The 21,117-nt window shown below is 41.2% G+C and overlaps 3 protein-coding genes across 4 annotated transcripts; 1 reads left to right on the top strand and 2 right to left on the bottom strand.

Annotated features, from left to right (window-relative positions):
• Window positions 7,379-10,018, bottom strand: LOC109825436. The gene is given in 4 exon segments (XM_020392290.1): window positions 7,379-7,505; window positions 7,992-8,543; window positions 9,793-9,990; window positions 9,992-10,018. Coding segments are annotated over 4 exon segments (888 nt in total). The 3' UTR covers window positions 7,379-7,394.
• Window positions 13,079-15,448, top strand: LOC109826299 (pentatricopeptide repeat-containing protein At5g08305-like). Its single transcript, XM_020393317.1, is given in 2 exon segments — window positions 13,079-13,301; window positions 13,304-15,448. Coding segments are annotated over 2 exon segments (1,578 nt in total). The 5' UTR covers window positions 13,079-13,108; the 3' UTR covers window positions 14,689-15,448.
• On the bottom strand, window positions 15,664-19,988 carry LOC109826073 (protein UXT homolog). Of its 2 annotated transcripts, XM_020393035.1 has the most exons (6): window positions 19,749-19,976; window positions 19,650-19,679; window positions 19,467-19,568; window positions 17,396-17,503; window positions 17,156-17,210; window positions 15,664-16,015 (listed from the first exon to the last, which is right to left on the bottom strand). In XM_020393035.1, the coding sequence occupies exons 1-6, from the start codon at window positions 19,844-19,846 to the stop codon at window positions 15,971-15,973; spliced, it is 438 nt and encodes a 145-aa protein (XP_020248624.1). In that variant the 5' UTR covers window positions 19,847-19,976; the 3' UTR covers window positions 15,664-15,970. The 2 variants fall into 2 exon arrangements, with proteins under 2 accessions (XP_020248624.1, XP_020248625.1); XM_020393036.1 differs by lacking the exon at window positions 19,650-19,679 and having other exon boundaries at window positions 19,467-19,577; window positions 19,749-19,988.

Genomic DNA, 21,117 nt, shown 5'->3' with positions numbered 1-21,117 from the left:
GTCGGACTCATGGCTGCTAATGACACAGAGAGAGCGTGAATGAATCTCATCGAGCATATATCGTGTGGGCTTCTTCATTTTGGTGGAGACATTTGGGCCGGATAGTAAGATATGCTGTGGCCCATTAAGAAATATATCTTGGAGGTTAGTAGGCTCCCCCCTCTTTGCACTTGTATGCCGTCACTAGTTTTTTGGTAGCACTTGACTGGCCACTTATAACACTAAGTTTTTAAAATACGCACTTAAATACTCTTAGTTATACAAACGCCAGAATTTATTCCTGAAAATTCTCGTGTTACACTCAAATGCTAATTTTAAAACCTTTTAACCTTAATCTTCGTTAAATTTACTGTTAAAACTACCTTCTTCTGTTTTAAACCTACACTAATTACATTTGTAGAATCTACAAGACAAGGCTTTAACGCCTCGTTTGGTACGCGGGAATGGACAGACTTGGGAATGGAATGGAAGAAGGAATGGAATGGATTGCATGTGGGAATGGAATGGTCATTCTCATTCTCTTGTTTGGGTGCGTTCGTAGAATGAAGCTAGAATGGAAATCTCATTCTCATTCTCATGTTTGGTATCATTAGTACACAAGTGAGAATGAAATCTCATTTTCTAATAATGCCCTTACAATAACATAGATTTTTAATAAGATAAAAAATAAACATTAATGATAATAACTAAATAATTTTATATACGCATATGTTATATTAATCTAGGTATGTGTTATACTAATGCTCGTGTTATCCATCAGGTGTATGTTTCGTTTATATTTTTTAAACAATACTCGCTATTTCTTAGTCTTAAAAATTAAAGAAAAAAAAGATTATCGTATCTTTCATAGGTCCAAAAAAAAGAATGATATCCACAATCCACAGTTCTAGATATATAAATTAACTTATTTGATAAAGTATCAAAATCACTCAATTCATAATAGCAAAAATCCATAAAACAATACCAACTAAAATAATAAGTTTCGAAATAGCAAAATGATATACTAGCCTAAATTGTCAATCTAAAATTGCCCACTTGCATAGGCCTCACTCAAACATTCTTTATTATTAATATGGATATAATTGAAAAATACCTAACTAGTTTTTGATTCTCACTTGAATGGGAATGACCATTCCTTATCTTCTCACTTGGAATGCTCATTCCCACAAATAGTGAGAATGATCATTCCTAGGGAATGGTCATTCCAACATCTAAAATATTGGTGTGTTTGGTATGAGGGAATGGGAAGTGGGAATTGCATTCCATTCCTCCTCATTCCCGCGTACCAAACGAGGCGTAAAAGAGTAGCCGACTCTATAACAATAAAGTTTTATTACACACGCACCTCATATTTTGACCCTCTTCAATTACCAACTAACCAGAGAGGATCTGGATCCGAACCGCCGATCATCATTTGCTGCGTGATGCAATCTAGAGCACACAAAAATGTTAAAGGCAGGAGAATGTATCCTACGAATAGTTAGTCTTAAGCTGTTCTTAAAATTAACAATGTGTAAAGAAATTTATATTTTGATGCTGTCATATAATTTCCTTGTTTCTGTTGAAAAGGGTGTAGATCAAACTCACCTCCGGCGACGAAGGGCTCCGGCAAGCTCTCGAGCAGGCGAACTCGATTTGGCGATCTCCAGGCGACTTCGAACAGGTGAGTTGAGGAGATCAGACGCAAACTTCGGGCGAACGCAGACCTCGATCTCTGCGTTCGAACCTCCCCCTTTGCTGTGCGTTCGCCCCCCCCTCCAACTCTGCGTTCGTCGACCTCAGCGTTCTTCGTTCGACCTCTGCGTTCGGCTCAGATTTTGGCGTCGAAGCGAACGCTGGCGACAGGCTGTCGCCAGCTCTCCACATCCGCCTATAAAGCCCCCCCTTTGGCCCTAGGGTTTCGTGGCTGATCTTTTTCCCCCTCCTCCGATTTTTCTTCTGGCGGCGACCAAGAACGCAGCTGCGTTCCCATCTCCAGCGCTCAATTGATTTTGAGGGAAGATTAAGAAAAAGATTTAAGGAGAGAGAGGAATATAAAAAGGGGTTTTTATAGTGGGTTATTCATTTGTTCTCAAGTGAAAATTGAAAGGGTTCATACCCTTTGATTATTAACACTGTAGCCGGAACCCCCCCCCTCCCAAATCGCAGCTGCGATTTTGTGATTAATCCCCAGCCTTCAACAGTTTAGTTGAGGGGGATTTAAGAAGAGAGAGAGGGAATTAAAGAGGGGTTTTAATTGTGGGGTTATTTATTCTCAAGTGAGAGAAATTGAAAGGGTTCATACCCTTTGACTATTAACACTGTAGCTACAGTGTTTATTTGAGAAATCTCAGTTTTGAGATCTGCTCCTAAATTGTAATTTCTTGTTTGATTAAATAAGAATTATCTGTGTGGCCTCCGAGGACGTAGCAGTTGCCGAACTTCGTAAATCTTGCTGTACTTTTTCTATACTGCGTTTCTGTTGAATTAGGGTTTAGGTGGTTAAATTCCCACAACTGGTATCAGAGAGTGAAACGATCTAGAGAAAGTCAGATCAAGTGGGAGCCATGGCCCACAGATGAGGCCAAAAATGAGACTTGAGAAATTTGATGGAACAGATTCCGGATCTGGAAAATGCATGATAGAGGATATCTGTATCAGAAAATCTGTATCAACCACTATCGGGGAAGAAGCCAGATTCTATGAAGGAAGAGAGTGGAACCTTCTAGATAGAAAAGCCCTCGGATGTATCAGATTGACGTTGACTCGCAATGTTGCGTTCAACATAGCAAAGGAGAAACCACGGCAGGTCCTTATGGGCCCGCTCTCAATATGTATGAGAAGCCATCAGCCGCGAACAAAGTTCATTTGATGCGGTGGTTATTCAATCTGAAAATGGCGGAAGGCGCGTCAGTAGCACAACACCTCAATGAACTTAATACGGTTACAACCCAATTGAGTTCAGTTGAGATTGAGTTTGATGAAGAAGTTCGGGCGTTGATATTGTTGTCTTCCCTACCAGAGAGTTGGAACGCTACAGTCACAGCTGTGAGTAGCTCGTCGGGAAAGAAAAAGTTGAAGTTCGGCGACGTTCGTGATTTGGTTCTCAGTGAGGAGATCCGACGGCGAGAGACTGGTGAAGCTACAACCTCTTCAGTATTGCATACAGAGTCAAGAGGTAGAAATTCAACCAGAGGAAACGGACGAGGAAAATCAAACTACAGAGGTAGATCAAAGGACAGGAGGTCCAAATCAAGGAATCCAAGCAACAGCTCGAAGGCTATCGAGTGTTGGAATTGTGGAAAGACCGGGCATTACAAGAATCAGTGCAAGAGTGCACAGAAGGAGAAGGAGGCGAAGGCAGAGGTGAATGTCACCTCCACTTCAGGAGGAGACGACGCATTGATATGCTCTTTGGAGAGCAAGGAGGAATCTTGGGTGTTAGATTCAGGAGCGTCGTTCCACGCTACTTCTCAGAAAGAATTCTTCGAGAAGTATACCCCCGGAAAACTTGGATACGTATATCTTGGTGATGATCAACCGTGTGCTATTGTGGGCAAAGGCGTGGTGAAAATTAAGTTGAACGGGTCAGTATGGGAGCTGAAGGATGTCAGGCATATTCCCGACCTGAGAAAGAATTTAATATCCGTAGGCCAGTTGGCTGGCGAAGGTTATACCACGACCTTCCATGGAGATGATTGGAAGATCTCAAAGGGCGCAATGACGATTGCCCGAGGCAAGAAGACTGGTACCCTGTATATGACAGCAGGTGCACGTTGTTTGATCTCAGTTGCAGCAGGCAATGAGACTTCAAAGCTGTGGCACCAGAGACTCGGTCATATGAGTGAAAAGGGGATGAAGATTATGCACACAAAGGGAAAACTCCCAGGACTGCAGTCAGTGGAGATGGATATGTGTGAAGAATGTATACTTGGAAAGCAGAAGAGAGTCAGCTTTCAGACAAGTGGCAGAACCCCCAGGAAGCAGAAGCTAGAGCTCGTTCACTCAGATGTGTGGGGACCAACAACCACCGCGTCCATTGGTGGAAAACACTACTTCGTGACTTTTATCGATGATCACTCTCGGAAAGTGTGGGTCTACTTTCTGAAGCATAAGTCAGAAGTATTTGAGGCTTTCAGGAGATGGAAAGCTATGGTCGAGAATGAGACCGGTCTGAGAATAAAGAAGCTCAGGACCGACAATGGCGGTGAGTATGAAGACACCGGATTCAAGAAGTTCTGCTATGAGCACGGGATCAGAATGGAGAGAACCGTGCCCGGCACGCCTCAGCAAAATGGTGTAGCTGAGCGGATGAACCGAACGTTGACAGAGAGAGCCAGAAGCATTCGAGTACAATCAGGCCTACCGAAGCAGTTCTGGGCAGAAGCGGTCAACACAGCAGCTTACTTGATCAACCGAGGTCCATCGGTTCCATTGGAGCACAGAATACCAGAGGAGGTATGGTGCGGAAAGGAGGTAAAACTCTCACATCTTAAAGTTTTCGGTTGTGTAGCTTACGTGCATATTAGTGATCAAGGCAGGAATAAGCTTGATCCCAAGTCAAAGAAATGCACTTTCATCGGCTATGGTGAAGATGAGTTCGGCTACCGCATTTGGGACAACGAAAACAAGAAGGTGATCCGGAGCAGAGATGTGATATTCAACGAGAAGGTGATGTACAAGGACATGCACAAGACTGACGACTCAGAGAGCGAGTCCACATTTATAGATGCAGATGATGTCCCGAGTAACCTCTCGGAAGAACCCAATGCAGAGGGTCCTCAGCAAGAAGAGCCTGTTGGACAAGATGGTGCGCAGGAGCCCGACGCACCAGCTCCGATATTAAGAAGATCTTCTCGTCCTCCTGTACCCAACAGGAGATACATGAACTATCTGTTGTTGACAGATGGTGGGGAGCCTGAAAGCTTTGATGAAGCTTGTCAGTGTGGAGATGCGAGCAAGTGGGAGCTTGCAATGAAAGATGAGATGAAGTCTCTCATATCAAACCAGACGTGGGAACTAGCTGAGTTGCCCACGGGTAAGAAGGCACTCCACAACAAATGGGTGTACCGGGTGAAAGAGGAGCAGGATGGTTCCAGGAGATATAAAGCCCGATTGGTTGTCAAAGGTTTCCAGCAGAAGGAAGGAATTGACTACACCGATATTTTCGCTCCCGTGGTGAAGCTAAATACTATCAGGACCGTGATGAGTATTGTAGCAATTGAAGATCTTCATCTCGAGCAGTTAGACGTGAAGACGGCGTTTCTTCACGGAGATCTAGAAGAGGAGATATACATGCACCAGCCAGAAGGTTTCTCAGAAGAAAAGAAGAAGAACCTGGTGTGCAGACTCAAGAAGAGCTTGTATGGCCTGAAACAAGCCCCAAGGCAGTGGTACAGAAAGTTTGACGGCTTTATGCACAAGGAAGGTTTCCAGAAGTGCAACGCCGACCACTGTTGCTACTTCAAAAGATATCAGTCCAGCTATATCATCCTACTGCTGTATGTTGATGATATGTTGGTTGCAGGAGCAGATATGAAAGATATCAAGAGTTTGAAGCAGCAGCTGTCAAAGGAGTTTGACATGAAGGACTTGGGTCCAGCGAAGAAGATCCTTGGAATGCAAATCACGAGAGATAAGAAGAGAGGTCTCTTGCAGTTATCTCAGACGGAGTACATCAACCGTGTTTTGCAGAGATTCAACATGGGCGATGCCAAGCCTGTGAGCACACCCTTGGCTAGCCATTTTCGTCTGTCGAAGGATCAGTCTCCTCAGTCAGAAGAAGAGAAAGAGAGTATGGCTAAGGTTCCTTACGCCTCGGCTATCGGAAGTTTGATGTACGCAATGGTCTGTACGAGACCAGACATTGGCCATGCAGTGGGAGTGGTCAGCCGGTTTATGTCGAATCCAGGAAAAGCTCATTGGGAAGCGGTCAAGTGGATTCTGAGATATCTACGAGGCACCACACAGAAGTGTTTGCACTTTGGTAAGGGAGAGGTAGAAGTGCAAGGGTACGTAGATGCAGACTTCGGCGGTGAAGTTGATCACCGAAGAAGCACCACCGGCTATGTATTCACCGTTGGAACTACAGCTGTCAGTTGGATGTCATAGGTACAGAAGATCGTTACCCTATCCACTACAGAAGCTGAGTACGTTGCAGTGACTGAAGCCAGTAAAGAGATGATATGGCTTCAGGGTTTGTTGACAGAGCTGGGATTCAAACAGGAGAAGAATGTTTTGCACAGTGATAGCCAGAGTGCGATACACTTGGCGAAGAATTCAACATTTCATTCTAGAACGAAGCATATTGCGCTTCGGTACCACTTCATCAGATCCCTGTTGGAAGATGACGTGTTGAAACTGGAAAAGATTCCAGGAAGTAAGAATCCAGCAGATATGTTAACAAAGACGGTGACAGTTCAGAAACTGGAGTTGTGCGCAACTTCAGTTGGCCTTCATGCATAGATGATAAAGGCGGAGCACACACAGGAGAGGAGCTTGATGAGATAGCCTGATTGACGGCGGTTTGATCTCCAAGTGGGAGATTGTTGAAAAGGGTGTAGATCAAACTCACATCCGGCGACGAAGGGCTCCGACAAGCTCTCGAGCAGGCGAGCTCGATTTGGCGATCTCCAAGCGACTTCGAACAGGTGAGTTGAGGAGATCAGACGCAAACTTCGGGCGAACGCATACCTCGATCTCTGCGTTCGAACCTCCCCCTTTGCTGTGCGTTCGCCCCCCCTCCAACTCTGCGTTTGTCGACCTCAGCGTTCTTCGTTCGACCTCTGCGTTCGGCTCAGATTTTGGCGTCGAAGCGAACGCTGGCGACAGGCTGTCGCCAGCTCTCCACATCCGCCTATAAAGCCCCCCCTTTGGCCCTAGGGTTTCGTGGCTGATCTTTTTCCCCCTCCTCCGATTTTTCTTCTGGCGGCGACCAAGAACGCAGCAGCGTTCCCATCTCCAGCGCTCAATTGATTTTGAGGGGAGATTAAGAAAAAGATTTAAGGAGAGAGAGGAATATAAAAAGGGGTTTTTATAGTGGGTTATTCATTTGTTCTCAAGTGAAAATTGAAAGGGTTCATACCCTTTGATTATTAACACTGTAGCTACAGTGTTTATCAGAGAAATCTCAGTTTTGAGATACGCTCCTAAATTGTAATTTCTTGTTTAATTAATAAGAAATTATCTGTGTGGCTCCCGAGGACGTAGGCAGTTGCCGAACCTCGTAAATCTTGGTGTACTTTTTCTATACTGCGTTTCTGTTGCATTAGGGGTTTATCATGATTGAACTGATATCAGACGTTCATCGTCAAACTGATATCAAAATTATGACAAAACGCCTTCTCACAGAAAAATTTTTGAAGGCAAAGAATAATGCCCTATGCTTAAGAAAATTTTGTAAAAATTTTGTAAAATCATAACGAGTCAGAAACAGACCCTAGAGATCCTCTTCTACATTGCTCAACAACAAGTCCAAGAGTCCCGTTTCTTGTTTGGTTCAAGTTGCAGCATAATCGTCTTGGAACCTGGTTAAAAACATATCGTCAGACGTGGATGCTATGGAAAAAGTTAAGCATATTTAAGTAAATATAAGGCTTATTTTCACTTTGGTACACCCTAAAGCTTACCCTTTTCTCACCTTGGAACCCCAAAGTATTCTCTTTTAACACTTTGACATCCCAAAGTTTCAATGCTATTTCACCTTGATATCCTCTTCCAGATTTCGTCATTGTTAAATTTATATCATGTGCTTAGCGCTTGATACCCCCCATCCAATGCTATTGGGAACATTTTGATTGTTCGGATCCCTAGCAAGTAGGTTTAATGGACCTAAATGTGATGAAATTGAACAGAAAATCTAACAAGCCCTGGACAGGGGGTATCAAACTGAAATGAACATTGAAACTTTGGGGTATCAAAGTGAAAAAATGGATAAACTTTAAGGTACCACCAAAGTGAAAATAAGCCAAAATATAATACAAGCAATGATGAAGCAAAGACATTGAACTAACCAAATGCCAATTCTCACTCAATGGATTCCCCGAGATCTGGATCTCATCGACATAAGGAAGAGGAGGTGATCGAGGAAAACAGAAGACTTTCCTCTTAAGGTCGTCTGTCCTCTTAGCTCGCTTGTAGGAACTTAGTGTTACATTTCCATCTTTCTTGACATCTTTCAAAAAGAAAAGAATTGGCTTCTTGCAAACAGACCTATAAACATCCCTTGTGTCAAAATCAAACTCATCTCTCTTATTAACTCTGTTCCATGCAACATAAGTTTGCTCTGAGCGCTCCAACTCTCGTGGAAGAACAATATTTGGAAACACTTGCACAACATATCCCAATGAGACCGAGAATGTCAGTTTTTGAATTGCATCATAACAGACAGCACGCTGCAAGAAACTTCTCGGTTCAGTATTCATAGCCTTCGTGAAAAGCTTCAGGCTTTCAAGGGTGCTCAAACCAGGGAACAAAGGATCTACAGCTTCAACATGGTGTATCGAGACGAAAGGAGCTATGGGGTGAGCTGCTAAAAGACCATGAGGATTTCCCCTAATATCCCACTGAGAAAAGAAGAAAACAAGGATGACAATACACACATTAATCGCAAGGGCAGTAATTATGTGTCACAATACAACTATCTTATGCACATATCAATGCCATTGCCAACCTTTAAAAGATAATCTAGTACTAAGAAACTGTCATCATCGCTTATAAGCACTTTTACCATCAAGACTGGGTCGGATACAAAAAAACCAGCATGAACAGACTCATTTTCCAATATAAAGAAACTATATTGTGGTTTCTTTTTACTGAATAGATGGCGCACCAAGAGAAGAATACATGTTTGATCAACGCACTAATCTACAGGCCTTCTTGTATTATATGAACTCAAGGATAAGCAGCGCTTGATGCACCGTTTATCCAACATTCTGATACTAAGACTAAGAGACATGTAAATGCAAAAGAAACCATAAATAAATGCAGCATCTCCATTAATCAGAATACACACCCTAATCGGAAATGACTGAACATAATGTGTCAAGATGCAATTATCCTAGGCACATATCAAAGCTAGTATTTACAAGATAGTCTAATATTAAAAAAACCAACATCATCATTTCGCATAATGGGCTGTTTCGTTATTATATACTTATTGGTCATGACGTTAAAGCTCATCCAACGACATTCTCACACTAATCAAACAAATAAAGGAAACCGTCATCATCATTTCACATAACAGTGTGGTTTGCTATCATGTACCATATGCAATTTAAGCTCCTGAAACAACATTCTGATGCTAAAAATAATGCGAAGGAACCACAAATGCAGACCATAATCTGTCACAATGCAGTTATCCTAGACACATATCAACAATCTAGTACTAAAAAATCATCATCAACATCATTCCATGAGAATTTTACCACCGAAATTGAGTTACAAACAAGGGTAAATAGCAGATAACCCCGTCATATATACGTTCACTAGCATTTATGATTCCTAGCTCAGTCAATTAGCACTTGTGACCCCTCCATGCATGAAAGAGAGTGGGGTTATCTACAAATATTATTCCTCAAAGTATCAGTGCAGCTAATAAAAGAGTTGGGGGGATGATAAGTGTTACCGAATGTATAGACAGGGGATTATCGTCAATGTATCTGATAAACAAAAGAGGGGCACAATCAAACAACATAGCGGGCTACTTCCTTATCACATATAGTATCGGTCACGCAAATTCTGTCTCATCAACCAACATTCCAACACTAAGAAACAACAAATACACAAATCAAACCATAAAAGACACACACATACCTGATGAAACCCAAATTCTCGACTAAGAGGAACCCCCAGCTCCGATATACAAGCATGCAACCGGTCATCGCTCCCATACAACCGCGGGTACCTCTCCAAACACTCTCCTGCCATCCCGCAACGCCTTCCGCCATGCGGTAGCTACGCCACCCCTCCTCCCCCAAACGCCATCGAATGGCTAGAATAAGTGTTCGCCCGAGTGACTCTCCGATGGCCCACCAACCATAACATCTTCCCTCGCAATCAATACTTGCTTAAAACAAAACGAGATTATCCGGGTCCTGCAGGACCGTGATGTCGTCGCCACATCACGAACCAGCGAGGCCCACGGTACCAAGCCCAGAATGACTCCGACACATCCGCGCAATGCGGAGCCCGGAGGGGTGGCGCCGGTGGGCGTTCGTGATACCGGAACCGGATATGTCTCGGGAGACGCAAGAAGAGGGGGGAGTCCCGGCGTGGCATTATCGTAATTTTGGGGAAGTGGTCGTCGCAGCCAGACGTGACGCGCATTGAGTCGGGGCGCCACACGAGGCCGGAGGAAGTGGAGGCGCGGCTGGAAGAAGGTTTGGGCGGAGCGGCGATGCCGAAGACGATGTCGGCGGAGGGAGAGGGAGGGGGAGGGTCGGAGAGGCGCGAGGCTTGGGGAGGGGGAGGGAGGGGAGGAGGGAGGGGGAGGAGAGGGAGAGGGAGGGGAGGAGCGCAGCGAGAAGCACGACGGGAGAGCAGAGGCAGGGAGGAGAGGAGGAGGGAGGCGGCGCTGGTGGGCGGAGGCGGCGGAGCGGCCGGGTGTGGGGTGTGCGGGAGGAGAGGCGGCGGGGGTCTGCGGCGCGGCCTAGGGTTCAGGCCGTTTATGGCGGTTTTAGGATACGGGAGCGGAGATGTGGTGGGCATTGGAGCGCAACATATGCTCATTTGGCGAAGAGCAACAAAGGGCTTGGGGTTTGGACGACGAGTGAAGATTCGGTGAATTTAATTTTAGCGATTTTGTTAAATAGGGTTTTGCGGAGAAAATTAGGGATCTTTCGGGTATTTTGTTGACTTGAGGTTTGATTTTTCGAACTGAAAGAATGGGGAAATGGAGTGAAGACGGACGAAAACTGTTTTTTTTTTTTTTTTTTTTTCGGGAGATCCAAAAAACTGTGTGAAACCGTGGAGACTGATGTGGACCCTTTTTAGGACAAAACCGCTCTCGTTGCGAAAAGTGGCACGTGAAGATTCTACTTTTGGGTTTCTTTTTGTGGAAATTGGTCCCCAAAAAAATCTTCTATAATTTGGACGCCACTCAATCAATGAAATTGGTAGTAGGGTGCTTTAGTATAAGGGATAAAGGCTAATGAGGTGTCACCTTGTATTTAATTTGAAGCTTTGCTACGGGGACCCAGAATATGGGACCAATAGGAGGGACAAGTGAGGCGTCCCCCTCCTATTGGATAATGAGTTGGCCATCATTAATGATGGCCAACTCATTATCCAATAGGAGGAGGACACCTCACTTGTCCCCTCTATTGGTCCCATATTTTGGATCCTTGAGGAATTTTTCTTTAATTTGAGGATTCGCCTTCAAAATTATGTTATGGGCATGTTCGCTTCGGTTCCTAAAATTATAAGAAGAGGAAATTGAGTCAGAAAATACATTTTTCTGCATTTTCCAAACAATTCTAAGAATCGTAATATTGAGTTTGATTGTAAAGAAGAAGAAGAAGAAGGAATTGACAACTTTAAGAAATGGTGGAACCATTCTTTATTAAAATACCTCCCTAAAAAAAACCCCAAATGCCTCTCTTTTAACTTTTTTTTAATTAATTAAACCCCCTCCTTCCAGTTATTTTCAGCGCACGATCCTTAAAAATTGAGGTGGCATGGGGTTTTAGGAATGTGTTTCTATTTTTACTTGAGAGAGCCAAACTAAAGTTTAGAAATCCCATCTAGGCATTTTCCTAATTTTTTTGCTACGTTCTAACTCCTTTCTTTTATCATATTTAGAACCTCTATATAAGGAAAGGGAAGGAAAATGAATGGCGTCATAATTAAATCTCAGCCGTTGATGCATAATGATAGAGGGCTTGAACATCTTTTATGATTAATTCCCTCTTCCTTTTCACATTTGAAGTAAAACTAACATAGAACTGAACGGCAAGTACCCGTGCGATTTGAATGATCTAATAGTCAACCAATGATTTGAGGGATTTTCTCAAATTATGAATGATTTTAAGGGATAAATATCGGGAAAAAAAAAACCTTTTATAAGCTCCTCTGATATTGGTTTTTCAATTCAAAAATAAATCTCCAACACACCTGTGTGTGTGTATAGAAAACCCAACACACCTATATTTTAAATAATTTCCCCCAAACAATGCCAAGTTTCTCTAAGTAGTATTTCAGATTATAGTATATTAGCTTAATCCATAGGTTAACTGATATTTTCCATTTAGCCGTATCCAAATTATAATTTAAAGCAGACACATTGAAATCACCTGATAGTCGTATATAAGGGATAAATGTTTGAAATAAACTTACATATAAGAAAACAGAAATATGAAAAAGAAACAGGGGAAATTTCAATTCCATTTCTATTAAGGGCGTGTTTGTTTGAGGGTGTTTTTTTGGAAAACCCGGTTTTTGGAACAAAAAGCAACATTTTTGTGGTTTAAGAAATCCAAAAACTGCGTTTGTTCCATTTTTTTTTTCAAGAAATGGTTTCCTAAAACCTTGTCAAATAGTGTCTTTTTTTGGAACAGCCAATTCCTGTCTAAAAGCTCGGAAATGGGCTCTTTTTTTGGAAATGAGGGTGCCAACTCAGCTTCTCAGCTTTCTTTGCATGTGCTTTTCCGATTTTTTAGGGGTGAAACAAACTTCAGTTTTGGATACCATTTCCTATTATTTATTTTATCCTTTCATATCAAACAAAAGATTTGGATTCCTTTGATATCCTAAAATTTTTGGAGAATTGGTTTCTTGTGTGGGAATCCATTTCCATAATTTTTTGGAAATGAACCAAACAGCCCCTAAATTGATATCATGTATTTAGCACGTGACACTCCTAGCCTGCTGCTAATGAATCATTTCGTTGTTTGGAGCCTAGTTAACAAAAGTGAAGTTGACCTAAATATAATACAAATTTGATATAACCAGAGTGAGGATATCAAAGTGAAATGAAACTGAAACTTCGGGTGTCAAAGTGTTAAAACGTACATCGGGGGTGTCAATCTGCAAAAGGGGTGAACTTTGAGGGTGCCAAAGTGGAGGGGGAGAAAAGGAAATAAGAACGTTCATAGGAGCCCCCCTCACATTTCTCCCGCCAATTCTCCTTCAAATGCTCCCTCCCTCTTCCTCCCCCAATATCCCCAATCTCAAAAACCTTCATCAAACCCTAATCTCTTTACTTAACCAATGCAAATCAATGACCCAACTCAAACAAATCCACGCCCAAATCCAAACCCTCGGCCTCTCCGACGACAATTTCATCGCCTCCAAGCTCCTCTTCTTCACCGCAATCTCCGACTCCGCACTTTCCTCTTCAACACCATCATCCGCGGCTTCTCAAGATCCAAAACCCCCAATCGCTCAATCACCCTCTACACCGAAATGCTCAAATCCGGAATCTCACCCGATCACTTAACATTCCCGTTTCTCTTAAAGTCTTGCGCCCGTCTCTCTTCGATCCAACTTGGTAGTTTAGTTCATTGTCACGTTGCGAAACTCGGGCTTGTGCCCGATCGATTCGTTATGAACTCTCTTATTCACATGTATGCTTCTTGTGGTGAAATTGTTGATGCACGCAAGGTGTTTGATGAAATTCTGCTCAGAAACTCAGTCTCTTGGAATGCGATGATTGATGGGTATGCAAAGTCCGGGGATTTGGCCTCTGCGAGGGATATGTTTGATCGAATGCCTGAGCGAGATGTGGTCTCGTGGAGCGCGATGATCGATGGGTATGTTAAGGATGGAGATTATAGAGAGGCGCTTGCGCTCTTTGAATCTATGCAAGATTGCCCGTTGAGCCCGAAACCTAATGCCATCACGATGGTGAGTGTTCTATGTGCTTGTGCTCACTTGGGTGCGCTTGATAAAGGGAGGAAGATGCATCAATATTTGAAGGATAACGGTTTGATGCTAAGCCTTCCCTTGATTACCTCTTTGGTTGACATGTATGCTAAATCCGGATCCATTGAAGAAGCTATAAGGGTGTTTCGGTCATTTCCTGCAGAAAAAACCGATGTCCTCATTTGGAATGCGATGATTGATGGTCTTGCAACGCACGGGATGAGCAAAGAGGCTCTCTTGTTGTTTCGTGAGATGGAGGCTATGGCAATCAATCCTGATGAGATTACCTATTTGGGCTTGTTGAGCGCTTGCGCTCACGGGGGATTAGTTGATGATGCATGGATATTCTTTAGATCTCTCGAATATAAAGGATTGACACCACATATAGAGCACTATGCTTGTATGGTTGATGTATTGGGTAGATCAGGGCGAGTTTTGGAGGCATTAGAGTTTGTGAGAAAGATGCCCATGGAGCCAAATGGTTCGATTCTCGGTGCATTGTTGAGTGCTTGTAGGACTTTCGGATGGGTAAAGTCAGGGGAGATTATTGGGAGGAAGCTTATTGAGTTAGAGCCTGAACATGATGGGAGATATGTTGGATTATCAAATGTTTATGCGATTGCGAGGCAGTGGGAAGAAGCAAAGATGATGAGGGAAGTTATGGAGAGGAGAGGGGTTAAGAAGGCTCCAGGGTTTAGTGAGGTTGAGGTGGATGGGGCTCTTCATAGATTCATTGCACATGACAAGTCTCATGTTAAATTTCTGGAGATTTATTCGGCTTTGGGTGTTATAAGAGATCAAATAAAAGCGGAAACTGATGTGAGTTCTCAAGAAATATGCTTTGTATAGTTACTCTCGAAGGGTCGTGCCATTGCACCAAAAGTCTAACGCTACGGTGAGATTTGAGGATTATATTTTTATATTCTAACATATGCTGCCACTCCCCCGTTCCCTGGTGGATTCACACATCAATAGCTTTTTTCCTCTTACACCCGCTTTAAATCAGCGGCCAGCGTGAATTGAACTTAGATTGTGCTCATATCATGTTACTCTGCCACTGCACAAAAACTCTTGAGCTTTGGTGGATTGGCAGAAATCTGTGATAGTTACAACGGAGGATATGACCAGATACTTCATGAATGGTTTAAATTACATCAGCCCATTCCCAGGTTTCATTATGCTGAAAGGCTGCACTCCTAGATATTACATAACACTTCCAACGTTAACAGAGCGAAAAACACGAAAAATCACTGTTGTACTGGCGAGCACTGTTGAGTATAGAAGTACACTTTCGGCAGAGTTTCTGAGGATGGAAGTATCTGATAACACTTGGTAAATGTCAGGGGTGTTGAAGGCTACAAACAAGAGGGAGAACACTGCAGCATTGGCTGAGATTAAGCGACAGAGATGGAGAGAGTCGAATGATGGTAATCTATGGCGATTCTTCAATATATGGGAACTCGAGTATTTTTTGTATGGTTGCAAATAGAAAGACGAAGATGATGTCAAGAGACGAATGCATATGAAGTTTGAGGGGTTTGTTGTTGTGTAATAAGAATTGGGTCTTGAGTTAGTTGAGGTGTTTTTGGATGTGGTGTGTTTAGATGAATGGCAGCTTCAAAGCTCCAGGCTTTTGAGGGCTTGGCATCTATCTCGCTTAGCATTTTGAGATATTCTGAAAAGATAAGCTACGCTAGATAACTGTGGTTAGCATTAATTAGTATAATCTCTTTTCAAAGTAATAGCATGATTATAATATGCAATAGCTGACTGAAAAAAGGAAAAGCAGAAGACAATCACTAAATACAGCATAAATCTCACTGCAGTGCTACATGAACTTCAAGATTTAGCTCAGCAACTCAGAATTTTTAGACAGCGGTGCACGCTGGTATACTGAAATTCAAACTGGAAATAAGTATACACATAAATGAACAGAGGAAAATTATCACACTAAAGAGAACAAAAACTATATTAACCTTAACAACTGAAGAGACTTGTTCTTACCAAAAAAGAATTAAAAAAATAGACTCATCTTTCCTTAGGACATCAATTGTTTCTTTTTTATTCGGAAGATATCAATCTTGGATGCAGGAAGAAATCTAGCTGCTGTCAGCAGAGCAAGCAATAAACATTACTCGGCTGGTAACTGGAGCAACTCCCTGATACCTTCGCAAACCTGGAAATTTTTTTGTTCATGTAATTGTTGATAAGAAACATGAGCGCTTACAATTAATATAAGCCAATTATAATAACTATACTGTAGATAACAAAGAAGTGAAAGCTGAAACAGGACCCTGAACTCACAACGAAGTCAAGAAGAAACTTTATATGATTAGTCTCTTTCTATTAGTGAAAACTATTTAATATTATTTTGTTTTACAAGAATAACCTCCAACGTTTTGCTATCTGTAGTTTACTGCAGAATTTCAACAAACAAGTTCCAAAGGATTATAGATCATAGATAATATTTTTGTCTCCATCCTTGACTTGCAATGAATATGCTACCAACAAACTCATAGGAGAAACTTCGGGCTGCAGCATTCTTAGCCTTTGCTTTAGCTGTTCAGCATCCTTTTACATCTATATAGACCTATATCAGTTGGATATCTTGCAAATAACACCATTATCTAAGGAAATTATATTCTAGAAGCCTAAAATCAGGCTCGGATTCACCAAAGATTTACTTAGAATAACTAATTCCTTGTCCGCTAATATAAAGATGGAATGACTTTGTAAAGTCTATCGTATTTATTTCCCATTCATCAGTGATATTTGGGTTGCAACTGGATAAATGGACCTTGAGACCATCTCGCACATCAAAAGCTAAACACCAATCCCAATTTAATACCTTAGATATTATTGATTTATCCATCTTTATATTAATTTTCCTCTTTGGCTCTTGAGACTTATTTTCCAAACAGTACATTGTCCACAATTTATCCAACATGACCATACAACATTAAGCATTTAACGGTTTTTTTATGTGCTCAGCTTCAGATTCCAATAAATTGTAAATAAATTTTCGTACATGTCCTTCTGAGCTTTATTAACTCAACGAGGAGCTTTTTCTTTCTTTTGAAAATTTTAACGAAACTTCAACATTGTGGAAATCAAATACAAGGAGATTGTAGCTAATAAAGATATCAGATAATTAAGGATGTCTTGCACATACAATCAAATCCATGTGTAGATTTCACAGGCTCAATAGTGGAGACAGCAAGCTTTTGCATATATACAAGATGTTATATGTTAATATGTTATGATAAATTGCTAGTAAAGCTAGTAGTAAGCAATATATAAAAGTATTTGCACTTACCAGTTTGATTTGTGCTTTGATTTGTGCAATAAGGTGGGTGTACTCCTCAATTTGTCTGCCAAATATTACAAGCAGTGCTGTTACAAAAATACTTGAAAACTACTTGATTAAAGTGAGTAAAAAACAGACAAGTTCATATGTAATAATGCACCTTGATATAGCGTAGTCTATGATCCTAAGAAATATTATAGAGGTGCTCTCACTTAAAGAAACAAGATGAACAAGGAAGCTGGAGAATACCTTGAGAGCCTAGCTTCCCTTAGAGAGATAAATTCCAGTGCCTCTGACCAAGTAAATTCCAAATGAAAGCCCAACCCCACGTCCACAAATATGTGCCGTGTATCAGGGCTGCAAAATATAGATAAATGGTACTAAGGAAAAGCAATATACAAAAGTTTAAAAAAAGCTGGGTTAATCGCGGATAGACACCCTTATACTATCACCCAATAGCGGATAGACCCCATTTAGTTCAATTGTCACAGATATACCCCTAAGTGAAATCTTTGTCTCGTTTGCCCTCAGAGAAAGTGAAATTTACTTTTTGACAAATAGACTTCCTGAGGATAAAAGAGTTTTAAAAAAAAGTTCACTCAAGAGGTCATAGAGCTAGATGGGATCTTTTTTGCAAGTGGGTGATGATATAGGAGGTCTATCCACAATTAACCCTAAAAGTATATGTTAAAATTTGGCATAATGAATACTAGTATTTGAGTGCATGCGGTCTTTGGTTGATCACAAATACTTTCTTAAGGGGGCGGATGATAGATATCTATTAACCTATAAATAAGAATATAGTATTACAAAACTATAGTACCTGGTGGAAATGTACTTAGTACACTTTCCCAGCTTCATTGCACCATATTTTTGAGCATTTGGCATCTCCAAAATGAAACCAGGCCAGAACTGGTTTTCCCTTAACCCTGCCAGAATTGTTCCAACTAGGGGCTGGTCAAAAACAAAACTAGGTTAAGGGCAAAAAATTACACTAGAAAAAACTAGTTCAGTTCTAGTCCAACTTTTGCCAAACTAAAAAGTTATTTCTGGGCCAAGTTTGTACCGACTAAAACCAGCCTAGTTTAGTTTTGGACTAGCTACACTTACCTAAATTAGAATAAACTAGTTTCTATGTGAATTAGTTCCAAGTTGAACCCAGCTTGGCTACTTTTTTTAAAAAAATTGATTTAGCTAGTTTTCACCTTTCTTTTTCATTTCCCAATGTTTTTTTAGGCCCAAAGCAAACTAGTTCTATTTCAAACAAAGGGGGACTTGGTTTGAAATAGAGCTAGTTATCATACAAAATTGGGCCAAACAAAAGCTAGTTTTGCCCAACTTTTTTACTTGCTAAACTACGGCTAGACTATTTGGCCAAACTTATAACCACTAGAACTAGATCTTTGAGTTGCCAAACACACCCTTTAGTGTTTTGGTCCATTTAACCTAATTTGAAATTTAAATGAGCTACTAAATTCAAATGGGCTTGAGCTACTCATGTCCTTAGTGCTTATATGAAGATTGGGTTGCAAATTTTGTGGAATGACGAGGAGCAAATTATAATTATTAGAAGGTTGTCATGCTAATTTGAAATTGTTAGGGAATTTGGTGATTTTTCAAAGCACAAGGGCATTTCCTTTCTTTCCAAATATGAGAGCATTATCGGATTTTGAAAATGAGGCTCACGAAGACCAAAGGTGGGGGCTTCTTTTAAATAACAGAATATATTACTGAAACCCAAGCATGAAAAAACTTGAAATATAGCTAAAATTAGACTTGTAGGCGGTCAAAAATGCTTCTCCTGAGAAGTAATAAAAATGAGCATTTCATTGAATTCTTCCAGTGGGAACTTACACATCAGCTTGTATATACACTTCGGAACCGAGATTGAGAAATAGAAAGTTCTTTTTGTTGGTGGGACAAATACAACTATTGAGGCTAAAAGGGTCAAAAAAGACGTTCACTTAGGGGATCTATCTGCAATAATAAAACTACAACCAGTCTATCCGCAATTATTCCTTAAAAAATATATGTCAAAACTTTGTCCTAACAACACTGTGCATATGAGAAGCAAAACCAATTGCTTCTGAATAATGAATACTAGTGCATGACAAAGAACCTGGGGGCGCGTCAATAGTCATAAACTGCCAAGGGAACAAACAGTTTTCTTCCCAGGATTTTTCCAAGTTTGAGCTCATTTCATTGATTTTTCCAAACTGCTCGTGCATTTCCCTTTTTTTCCCAAATACGAGAGCATTTTCGGAATTATGAAAATTTGCAATTGAGGTAAACAATAAAATAAGCAGCATCGCAGACTCACACATCAGCTTGCGTATACACCTCGGATCCGAGATTGACCATCGTCCTCAGAGAGCTCACTCCATTCTTCTGCAGATTCTCGATGTTTCTCTTCAGGTCCGAGCTTAGCATACTTATCAAGGAAACAAAAGCAAGCAAAATAAATAAATAAATAAATAAAAAATTATAAAATTTGAAAGGATACAACACTTTCTGCTGCTCGAATACCTTGTCCCTGCGAATCAAAGAGAAGAATCAGAAGTAAGCTTAGAGAGAGAGAGAGAGAGAAGGAAGAGATTGATACCTTTGAGCTATGGCGTTGACGAGATCGGGCTTCAAGCGGCGGTCGACGAACTCCTCAAATCTCTGAACCTTTTCTTGCTTCAAACGATCTTCCTCCATTTTCTCAATAGCAAAAGATTTTTTTTTGGGGGGGAAGCTTATTAGGGTTTTCTGCCCATTCGCGGGGAGTTCGTCGTTCGCGGGTTAGGGTTTCCGCAGGCTACGCGGGTCGGGTTTCCTGGGATTCGGTAAGGGTAGTGGAGAGGGTATCCATCAGGGAAAATGTTAAAAGTTGGGTTTCGGGTCTGAATCCGAACCGCAAAGCGATGGGTTTACTTAAAGAATCTTGTATCTACAACCGTGTCCGGAAATTTTAGCAATACACTTACTCTAATCCTTATCAGATCCGAAATTTAAATTTGCATTCATATCATTAAATGTGTCCAGCGGGAAGTTTTCAATATGACTTCCACGGTTTTGAGTTCGATTCCGGATTAGGTTGTGAATATTCTTATCTCCTGTTTTACATGAAGTGTTGGAGGTTTTTTTTTTTGATCATCTTTTTTTTTTTCTTCTTTTCTCCGGTGGGAAGCCAGACTTTTTGAATCCAAAACCTTGTTTCATATTAGTTTAAAGTTCATATTTATTGGATAAGGACACCAGACAATGTTAACATAGCCAACATCACCCATATCGATCAATGTTGTTGGCTCTTTGTAGAAGCATCATTCTCATCTTTATTTTTCATCTAAGCACATAAGATATCCACTCAGATTTAATTCGTCAAATGAAATGCAAACCAGTGCAGTTCTTATAATCAAAACACTCCAGATGGTTGAGAGGTTCTAACATGACTCATATGACCGTGGGTTCGATGCCCGGTGACATCGCCACGCGAGGCGGTCTGACCGCCTTCTTCAAACATCTGCAGTTCAAAATGCCACGCAAAATGGAAGAGCAAGAATAGCAGCAACCTTTCAAGTAAATAAACTTGTAACGTTAAACTCTACTCTGTCGCCTGCACCTACATGATATGCGTGCTTTTACGTAATTTCTCATGAATTCAAGTTTATCTCCCACACATTTTTTGAAAACTGAAAAAAAAAAAATTGCACACAGTTCCAAAGATAGCTTCCATGAGTGCCCTAACTCATACAGCGACCTTCATCTTTTGGTTAGTAAGAAACAAATTTTATAAAAATCACAAATTTACGTAAATGATAAGGCATAGACAGAAGACTTAACATAAGAGCAGCTTCTTAATATAGATTCAGATTTCAGTATACGCCTTTATTTACAAACCATTATCAAACTATCAGAGCGCAATGCTTGTCAAGCTCGAGGATCTCAGATACAATGAACTGATAAGAAACACAGGAACAGCTCCAGAA

Source organism: Asparagus officinalis, chromosome 10 (assembly GCF_001876935.1).
Source record: "Asparagus officinalis chromosome 10, Aspof.V1, whole genome shotgun sequence".
NCBI classification, from domain to species: Eukaryota; Viridiplantae; Streptophyta; class Magnoliopsida; order Asparagales; family Asparagaceae; genus Asparagus; species Asparagus officinalis.
This window is presented reverse-complemented; position numbering and strand designations above follow the sequence as displayed.

Coding starts and splice junctions, on each gene's coding strand:
- LOC109826073 (XM_020393035.1), bottom strand. CDS start 19,846: ATGGAGGAAGATCGTTTGAAGCAAGAAAAGGTTCAGAGATTTGAGGAG. Junction 17,504..19,466: donor GTGTATACGCAAGCTGATGT/GTGAGTCTGCGA, acceptor TATATTTTGCAG/CCCTGATACACGGCACATAT. Junction 16,016..17,155: donor TCAAAGCACAAATCAAACTG/GTAAGTGCAAAT, acceptor AAAAATTTCCAG/GTTTGCGAAGGTATCAGGGA.